General features: G+C 38.0%; 2 protein-coding genes and 1 long non-coding RNA gene across 4 annotated transcripts; 2 read left to right on the forward strand and 1 right to left on the reverse strand.

Moving 5' to 3' along the window:
• Positions 1-782: 782 nt before the first annotated feature.
• LOC119072186 (protein LTV1 homolog) lies at positions 783-2595 on the reverse strand. Its single transcript, XM_037177346.1, has 5 exons — positions 2471-2595; positions 2273-2413; positions 1849-2212; positions 1157-1787; positions 783-1099 (listed from the first exon to the last, which is right to left on the reverse strand). The coding sequence occupies exons 1-5, from the start codon at positions 2471-2473 to the stop codon at positions 841-843; spliced, it is 1398 nt and encodes a 465-aa protein (XP_037033241.1). The 5' UTR covers positions 2474-2595; the 3' UTR covers positions 783-840.
• A 2196-nt stretch (positions 2596-4791) lies between these two features.
• Positions 4792-6709, forward strand: LOC119072187 (probable peroxisomal membrane protein PEX13). Its single transcript, XM_037177347.1, has 4 exons — positions 4792-5556; positions 5625-5700; positions 5857-6074; positions 6140-6709. The coding sequence occupies exons 1-4, from the start codon at positions 4989-4991 to the stop codon at positions 6553-6555; spliced, it is 1278 nt and encodes a 425-aa protein (XP_037033242.1). The 5' UTR covers positions 4792-4988; the 3' UTR covers positions 6556-6709.
• Positions 6710-7671: 962 nt separating this feature from the next.
• On the forward strand, positions 7672-9004 carry LOC119072188. 2 transcript variants are annotated; one of them, XR_005086808.1, is made up of 4 exons: positions 7672-7941; positions 8002-8176; positions 8234-8389; positions 8447-9004. It is a non-coding gene; the product is annotated as an uncharacterized LOC119072188 (long non-coding RNA). The 2 variants fall into 2 exon arrangements; XR_005086807.1 differs by having other exon boundaries at positions 8234-9004.
• Positions 9005-9612: the final 608 nt, after the last annotated feature.

A 9612-nucleotide genomic window follows, 5' to 3' on the forward strand; every position in this document is an offset into this window, starting at 1 on the left:
TTCAGGGATCGGTTCAATAAAGTGCTATTTTAAAGGGCTGGTTACGTTATCTTATATAAGCGCACCTGCACAACTAAGAGCAGTTCAGTTTAGGCACTCAGTTCGTGAAAAAGTTGATCATTTTCGTGGAATTTTCACTTAACGTTTACAAGTCAAATTCAAAAAGGAGTTTTTACTTAATCTGTTGAAACCGGGCGAGGTCCATCAGTTCTAGATATACATCATAAACAACGCGAGCCTTGTCGTAACTACAATAACTGAAGATTGAGCTGAAGTTTGGACGACATGGAAATCGACGACTTCCTGAAGAAACAGCGCCTAGTCCACGCTACTTCAGAAATTTCCAGTTTCTTCAGTAAGTCGTTGCTTCTAACCATTTTGTAAGGAGAATATTCGTCTTACCAAATTTTAAAGAAGTGTAGAAACTGCGAGAAGTAATGGCGACTTTCTGAAGAAACGGTGGGTTAAACAAGAACGATCTACTAGTCGTCGTTTGATTATGAATTCATCGTTTCTTCAGTAAGTCGTCGATACTCATGTTGTCGAAACTCATTGCAATGAACTGAACTTTATTCTCCCGTTATAAGTAACAATCAATTTTTAACCAGAGCCTTCACTTCCAGTACTTCTAGATTATATGTCGAATGCAAACTATCTTCGAATTTCGGGTCCAATTTGAAGTTTTCATATTTCAACTGAGTTTCGAAGATTTTTTTTTAGTTTTTTGTTGTTGGAACTCGATGAGCCGAGCCACGCAGTAAATCAATCAAATCCGTGTTCAAAATTTTAAAAATTAAATATTTCCCTTTAATCTCCAGCCGTCTCAATCATAAGATGCTACTACACTATCCGGTTGCCCTGCACATTATTGCGATTATTCAAATTGATCTGGATCTGTTGCTTCTTTTCTTCTTTGAACGCCAGTGTGTTAGCCTTCCGTTCGGCTCGTCTCTCGAACCGATATTCCTTGAGTAGTCGCTTACGTTCGCGTTTCTCTTCGGGTGTTTCATCCTTGGGTCGGATTGACAGAACGCTGAGAGTGGAGAGTACACTTTGTGCGCACAACGATTTCGGGCCCGATGGTGATGTCTCTTGACCACTAAGGACGGAACGGATTAGATTGGACAATTATTGCGGATCTGACACGGTGACCTACCTGTTTTGAATGTTGAATTTGGCTAATGATTTTGTGGTTAACTGCTTGTTCTCGCCAGTGAATACGTTCTCTGGAACGCCAGTTTTAGGATTTATGGTAATTTTGGAACGGCGTCTGGGCTCATCGATCAATTTGGGATGATTGTACAGATTCGAATATGTGGACAGAATGCTTTCACAGTCCCACTTCTTTTTGCCGTCATCAACTTCCACCTCCACCAAATCTTCATCCGATGAACCTTCCTCTTGCAATTTCTTGATTCGATCAATATCCCACTCCTTATTGTACTCGTCCACTTCTTCTTTCCGCTTAAACTCGACCCAGCATTGATTTAACAGCTCATCGTTTATATTGACTTCGCCTTCGATTTCTTCACAGTCTAATGCGCCCACTTCTGGTTCGTCGTAATTTTCGAAAAATTTCTCGAAACGTTCGTCCAACAGAGCCAGTTGTTCGTTGCGCCGTATGACACTGCTGGACATGGAATACTCGGTGAAGCGTGACTTGCACTCTTCATCGTTAAACGATCGCATTGGGCCTAAATTGTCACGTTCCTCATTGTCGCTGTAATCGGAATCGGCCTCGAAATCGCTTCCATCATACTCATCATCTTCTTCATCGTTTTCATCTCCTAAAATTTATTTTCAATTCAAATTTGCTGTTTGACTGGGAAAGAAGGACGTTCAACCTACCCATCATCTTATTCATGAAATCATCCTCTAACTGATTATCCGGATTCTCGAAATCGAAATCATCATCTAAAGCAGCTACAATATCGGGATCTAGATCGGGTCTCGGACCGGATCGAGGTGCTGCTTTCCGTAACATTCCCTCATCTTCTTCGAATTCGGACGCAAAAACCGAACTGGGAAGCTGTAGATTCGGCTTGTGTGCGGTTTTCGCTGGATCATCCTGTTTCACATTTGCCGGTTCCACGTACTCCCAGTGCACTCCTCTGTCGTCTGGTTCGCGCAAATGTTGCAGGTAATCGTAATCATCGTCGAAGAAAATTCCGAATTTGTTTTGCTCTTTCTTGCGTTTTACCAAATCGTTTACCTACGAACGACGCAACAGATGATTTACTGCAAAATGATACTAAAGGCATGTCTTCCCTACCTTATCATCTTTTGGTGGTTCTGCGAGAAGAACATGTTGTGGGGCTGTTTCATCAGTAATCAATGGATCTCGTTGTGATCTGTGTACAAGATGGAATGTAACTGCGTTCTTCTTGTCGATAAATTTCTTCTTATGTTTCGGCTAAAATAAAGCAATGAATTAGTAATGTGTGATTATAGAATTGACTGTTGACGTTACCATTTTGCGGAAAAATACTAATTTTATCGACGAGCAAAAATAAAAGAATCAAAACACATGGGAAATTATGTCAAAAAGGCTTGAAAACAGTGTTGCCGTCATTGAAATGAATGTGTACTAAAGTAACTAAGGTACATATGTATGTACTAAAAAGTTTGGTTTAAAAATTGTGCGGCAAAGATATCGAAATTTAGTGAGACGAGATGTCTTTCTTATCTTATAAGACTGTAAGTATAGACACAAACGCGAGCTTCACATAAAATTCTGATGTTGTGAGGACTTTTCCAATTGTTTTGAAATGTCAAACCCGCGTAATATAAGCTACGCAATTTTGATAATTCAATTCTTTCGAAATGTCAAAGTCGATTCATTTCAATCACCGAAATTGCGTAGCCTACGCGAGTTTGACATTTCAAAACAATTAGAAAAGATCTGAAAACAAAAGAATTTTGGACCAGGTATTTTTACTCGAATTAATATTTATTTTGATAATTAAGCTTATTTTAGGAAAACAATTCTTTCACAACATATGAAAAAAACACAATTTTATATTTTTAAAGTTGAAATGAAAATCCACTAAACTCATCAAATTTATACAGAGGGATTTTTTGAAAGTGAACATGCTCCGTCGGAGCTTTTTTAGCGATACTTTGTTTACATGCCCAGATAGCCCTTGGTCTCAATATTCTGAAATTGCAGTCGTTTAATTTTAATATTATTTTCTTAGCTAGTAAACTTCCACGAAAAGTCGAAAATAAGTGTTTTTTGTCCGTGATTTACTGCCGCTACAGGCTATGTACATACATGTGTGGGGATTCATTGGAATGGTATTGTCCAGGAGTTACGGGGCAAGCACAGATATATTACATGTCCTGTAGCATTGTTCGAAAATAACAACAATAATGTTTCAGTCAAAGGCCGGAAATTTTGATGAACTCAAAAAGGTGATATCTCGCACCTGGTGAATGTTCATGTTTAGATTAGTGGATGCCCAATAGATCAGACCTCAAAAACAGCATAATTCGTGTATTTTTCTCAAATTAAAATTTTACTTTCGTGTGTGGGAACACTATTCACTTTGTACCCAAAAAAAGTATCCTAAACCTGTCACTACTATGGCAAGTGGGGTATCAATCTGAAGGAAAGTTGAACCTGTATCAGGGCTGGCTTCCACAATAAATATTTGTTAGAATGGTCCCGTGAAGTATCTGATCAATATCGTAAGTCCGCTGAAAATTAAAAATGTAAATTGACAAGTGCCAAACAAACGCAGCTTTGAATTTGTACCGATAACGATATTCTATACGTTATAATGAGAGAGAAGGAAATATGCTTTCATTTTCAGCTTAGAAATACTAGAATCGAATTGGATTTGAAAAATAAAAATTTTTGATGTGCACATGAGACACGAACTCACAACCTTCAACTTGTCGGGCTGATGCTCTAACCAACTGCGCTACCGTGGACATTTTAATTTCAAATCCAATTTTGAACCGTTGGTGACATGATGTTAACATAATGTGTATGTTGTTTTTTCTATATGTGTCTATATGTTTAAAGCATCAGCCCAGCAAGTTGAAGGTTGTGAGTTCGTGTCTCACCCATGCGCTTCAAATTATTTTTATTTTTCAAATCCAATTCGATGTTAAGCTGAAAATTAAGAGAATTCGTCGGGAAATATAGCATTTATCTAGAAATATAATTTAGATCACTTATTTTAACTTGACTTGGGGGATATGTGACAAATTTATATGAAAATGTGCAATAACAAGTACTCCAAGACAAGTTATAATTAACTGGTCTTCGGATCTCTCGCTTTGATCATAAGAGTCTATTGGATTGTGATTCACTCACAACTTCAATTCTGAAGCTCATTACGACATGAATACCTTTTAATTCTAGCAGTCAAAGTATATTAACACTGAAGGTAATGCAGACCCTCAGCGGATCAGAGAAATTACGATCCAAACTTTCAGGTGAATTTATTTTCGTATGTTGTCTAACTTGGACTTGTACAACATGACGGCCCTAAATCCTTCCAATTCACCACTAAATACAACTTGACGCAAACGAATTTTATATCTGTGCAACATAACGTCGCTAAATCGTTCCAAATTCACCACTAGATGCAACTTGACGCAAACGAATTCAATACGTGTGCAACATGACGAAGCTAAAATTCACCTGAAAGTTTAGATCCGTGTGTAACTGTGGATTTGCATTACCTTCAGTGTTTATATACTTTGCTAGCAGTGGCATTACCGGCAACACTGCAACAATTTAGAACACAATCGAGACAGTCTCATCCTACGAACCCTCTGCCAGTGACACATTGCACTAATTTGACATCGAAAGTGGAATTTGATCACACACAAATGATAAAAAGTCAATAGAGCAAAAAAATTATAATTTGTTATCATTGCCATCAGCAGCAATATACGACCAATGTAATTGACAATAAAAACGCGTTGATGCCCTTCTTTTAAGTACATAGTGATAAGCCGAAGAAAGATATCATATGACGTCGGAAAATATCTACAGCAGTGAAATGGCAAACAATAGTGGAAATTTTCGTAATCCAACAATAAACGAACCTCGGATATTTGGAGGACCCTACGGCATGCAAACACCAATTGGAACTGTACGAACATCTCAACCACCGCCACCACTACCACCCAGACCATTTCAACAGCAACCATCTTCCTATGGATCGTATGGCGGTGTTGGTTCCATGTACGGCAGTCCATATAGCAGCTATGGATCGGGCTACGGTTACGGCAGTGGACTGAACTCATTTGGTGGCTCAGGTTTCGGTAGTTATGGTGGTGGCTACGGAAGCTATGGCGGTTACGGTGGAGGCGGTTACGGTGGTGGTGGCTACGGTGGCGGTTACAATCGATTCGGAGGGAATCCAATGGATCCGGAAAATCGATTTATTCAAATCGCTGAAGAGAGTTCACGGCCAGCATTCCAAAGTATTGAATCACTCGTTGGGGCTATTGGGAACATAGCGTCTATGTTGGATTCCACATTTTTTGCCATTACCAGCTCGTTCCGGGCGATCTTAGGCGTTGCTGCTAATTTTGGTTCGTCACACATCTTTTGTTGTAATCAAAACACTTGAAATTTTACGATTTCATGACATTGTTTCTAGGTCGATTACGTGGAGTATTCGGACAGTTTTGGCAATCCTTTGCCATATTTAGAGGACTGACTTGGCTATTTAACAAGTGAGTGAAGTTCATTCAACAAAATTTGTTATTCAACTCGTTATGACTAAACGAATTTTTGCACGTCTGTTCTGTCGATGACAAAAGTGTTTATCAAGCAGACAAGTGCGTAGTGACCTTATTTACATTTTTGTTTTGCGTTTTATTCCACAACAGAATTCTCTATTGGCTGCGAATATCGAAATTGGATCCATCATCATTGGCCTTTAGCGAAGCATTCGCTGCAGCTCAGGAAGGACTCGATCCAAATGTTAAAGCAAACGAACGGAAACCATCGGCATGGCCAGTTTTAGTATTCCTTGGTTTCATTTTCACTGCGCCCTACTTAATTATGAAATTACTGGGTACGGTCACATCAACAGCTTTAGAAGAAAGTGAGTGATTGCACTATCCCTACGCGATAGCAATGGCAAAAGTAATAAAATTCATCATTTTACAGCCAAAAATCCCCGATCATGGGTCAACCCAATCAAAGCTCAGGTGAAACACGATTTTCAGGCAACGAATCAACAAGAACTAAACCTTCGATCAGGTCAAACCATATACATAGCACCGCGTGAAATTCAAAATACACAAAAATTACTGAACACCGGTTGGGTGCTAGCAACGCTGGACAATCAATCGTCCGGCATCATTCCCTTAAACTATGTACAAGGTCCACAGCAAGTGCCCGCTAAACCAGAAACGGTATCTAGTGTTGCTGAAACACAACCGACACAGCCGATACAAGATGTCGGTCAAATAGTCAACGATGGCAACATTCCAGCCAGTGATAATAGTTTCCCGTCACTGAATAGTGTCATGGAAAAGTCGCCGGAGGATGTTATGCAACAAGTTTTTGCCGAAGATATGTGATGGTGAAGTGGAGGAGAGTGCTGAGAATTTTTTGGTATATTGTGTTAGTTTGGTAGGCTCAGCTTGAGTGATGCAATTTTTGTTACTGGTCCGTGTACTGTTACTATTTACCAATGTAAGGCTTTTTTATGGAATAAATGTCGATTTAATTGAATTGACTTTTTGGCGCCTAATTTCGACTTCGTAAGGACTCAAATTTCTCGAACAAAAATTTGGTGTAGGTTTCTGTATGCAAAAATTATCTTCTTCTCTTCTAATCGTGATAACAGGTTTTGATTCAAGTGCTACTGATAAGTGAATTTTTAAATAAAAAATAAAAGAAATTTGGACCTCACCCGGTTTACGTCAAACTTCAGACGAATAATCATGCAAATGAAAAGTGATAATTGGAAAGCTCTTCTCACATGTTCTTTGTAAAGTATTAAAGGTAATACCAAATTTCCTGACTTTCGTTTTTTTTTTTAGGATGAAACCTGTAACTTAGAAACTACTTAGTCGATAAAACTCATTTTGAGCTTAGGCTGTCAAGTGATAATATTTGGGCTCACCCGAAATTTGTACCAGATCGTTACAACCCGGAAGCTTTTCAACTTACTCTGTCAGGATTTCTACTTTACAATAAAACGACTACAATTGGGGTTACGATCCCCCGAACATCTCGTTCGATAACTTTCTATATATTCCGTTCGATTGTACAATTGTGACTGACTTTTAGATCGTTTCCTTCGATTCATTTCTCGTTCTTCGCCTTCTTGATCGTTCATAATCTTTACACGATTTTCCATAGACGATACATACTCTGAATGTGTTAACTTTCGATAAAAATAGATTTGTTTGCACCAGTTTAAGGGTTGTACGTAATAGGTTGTTGTTGTGTACGAAATTGTAGTCTGATTCGTTGACCATACCACTTGTTACTTGTAACATTACAATTTTTAAGAACATTGAAGTTATGGTCTACATTTGTGCGTATTTTCAGATTTAGCACAAATCTTTTTTCAAAAATCTTAAACCAAAAATACGTTCGCTTTGCATAAACCGTCGGACTGTATGAGGTATACGAGGTACACGAGATGCACCGCACCTAGTTTCGAGAAAAGTGAGCAGTTTATACAAATTTCCGTCCAAGGCACAGGCTTTGCGCAGGTGCACGTCTAAATTTCGTTTTCACTATATTCATGTTTTACGACACAGTAACGTAAACGCGGTGTTGGAGTTCAGTCCGGTTCAGATTTGTACATTCTGACATATGTCAAATGGCAGAGCTACAACGCATATTATGAATTTTTCTTTTTTTGTTTGTAAAGAACGAAAAAACGAAAGAAATAACTCCGTGGGTTGTTCTAGGACCGGTTAGAAGTTATGGAGACGCAGAGAGGGATTTAAGTGAGCTAAAATATGAAAATTTAAATTTACCTGTAATTCAGGTCGTTACATCCATAATAGGACATACACAAAAATGGGAACACTTTTGACAGCTTCGTTGCAAGGACGAAAACGTTACCGTGGCGGTGGTATGATACTCGACACACCACACTCAGACAGTAAATTATGTAGAGTCTTAGCTGCACTATTTCTCTGTACATTTGGATTGACGGCGTACTATGTTACAAAACCTGAGGTGAGACAATGCTATCCGATTTAATTTGATATCTTATCTGCAACAACGTTTCCACAGACGTTCTGGTTGAGGTTTGCAAGGGTAGGAATATTGACACTCACTTGTACTTCGGCGTTTATGATTTTGATTCCTTTCCAAATCATTGAAGCATGGAAGCGTATCAAAATTCCCGATTTTGCATCCAAATTCAGCTTTCCTTCGTCAGAGAAACTGGTATGGAACGAAAGTCTTTAAAGGAAAGAATTGGTCTAACAAATGTGTCCATATAAGGTACTTTCAGTAACATCTCGCATAAATAAGAGTAAAAATCAGTTGACAATTGTTATACCACCTACAATTGAATCCAATAATGAACACCACCCAACACCTTACATGGAAAGTATGCTGGCCCTTAAAATGCCAACAATAGTTCAATACAAACATGAATGCCCACTTAAATCTTCACTTAGATCACCGCCTCAACCTTCGTTTCCACCATTTGAAAATATAAACGAGGTGTCTTAAAGTCGCAACAATGAAGCATTAAATGTTTATAGTGTCGCATAAAATCAAATAAGTAATTGTGGCTTTTCATATGTGGACAATAATATTCAATGTGCTAAAATTCATGTTCTGTTTGGCCTAATATTAATAAACCACCAGGGTGGTTGGTCAACAGTCATTCAACAATAAGATTGAAGAACTCCATACCTAGTACCTAGACTCTACATCATTTACCTACTCGACCAGTCGACATCGCGTCACTCAGAATGTTATGCGATTTAATTTGATTTTGCTTATGTGTTATAGTGTCGAAATAAACGAAAAAAATTAATAAAATTCAATTTACATGCGTTGAAAACCCTACTTTTCATGTTTCAAGCACTACTTTCGACGCCCTCAGCATGTAAAATCCATTACATAACTCGGGATAAAAATGAAAAGTCACGTTTTCATATGATTATTGACCTCGGCTTCGCCTCGGATCAACATAATTCACACGAAAACTTTACTTTTCATCTTTGTATCCCAAGTCATGTAAAAGACTGTGAATTTACTCATAAAAGTGGTTCCAAGTCATCGACGTGCATTTTTCGACGTTTCACCATTTTTTTCCGAATTTTTTTCCGCTAAAAAAAACGTAAAGTGAAAGACGGTGCTGTGTTCAATACTACGCACCTGCTTTCAGGGCAGGGCAGGGCATTTGAAGTAGGAATTTGAAGGAATTTTAAGAATTAGATTCTTAAAACTACTTGAACAGTCAAAAATTAATGAATTTTTGTGATAGAATTTTTGGGTATTTGTTCATTTTTTTAAGAATCAATTCTTGAAAATTCTTAAAATTCTCAAATTTTAATTTTTTCTTAGAATTTTCAAGAATTTAAGAATTTAAATTGAATTCAAAGGACCCTGATTCTCTGATTCTCCCTAAATCCGGTTAAAATATAAAATGAAAA

The sequence above is a fragment of the Bradysia coprophila genome (assembly GCF_014529535.1).
Source record: "Bradysia coprophila strain Holo2 chromosome IV unlocalized genomic scaffold, BU_Bcop_v1 contig_81, whole genome shotgun sequence".
NCBI lineage: Eukaryota > Metazoa > Arthropoda > Insecta > Diptera > Sciaridae > Bradysia > Bradysia coprophila.

Coding starts and splice junctions, on each gene's coding strand:
- LOC119072186 (XM_037177346.1), bottom strand. Junction 1,788..1,848: donor TTTCATGAATAAGATGATGG/GTAGGTTGAACG, acceptor AATAAATTTTAG/GAGATGAAAACGATGAAGAA. Junction 1,100..1,156: donor AAATTCAACATTCAAAACAG/GTAGGTCACCGT, acceptor TTCCGTCCTTAG/TGGTCAAGAGACATCACCAT.
- LOC119072187 (XM_037177347.1), top strand. CDS start 4,989: ATGACGTCGGAAAATATCTACAGCAGTGAAATGGCAAACAATAGTGGA. Junction 5,701..5,856: donor CTGACTTGGCTATTTAACAA/GTGAGTGAAGTT, acceptor ATTCCACAACAG/AATTCTCTATTGGCTGCGAA. Junction 6,075..6,139: donor ATCAACAGCTTTAGAAGAAA/GTGAGTGATTGC, acceptor ATCATTTTACAG/CCAAAAATCCCCGATCATGG.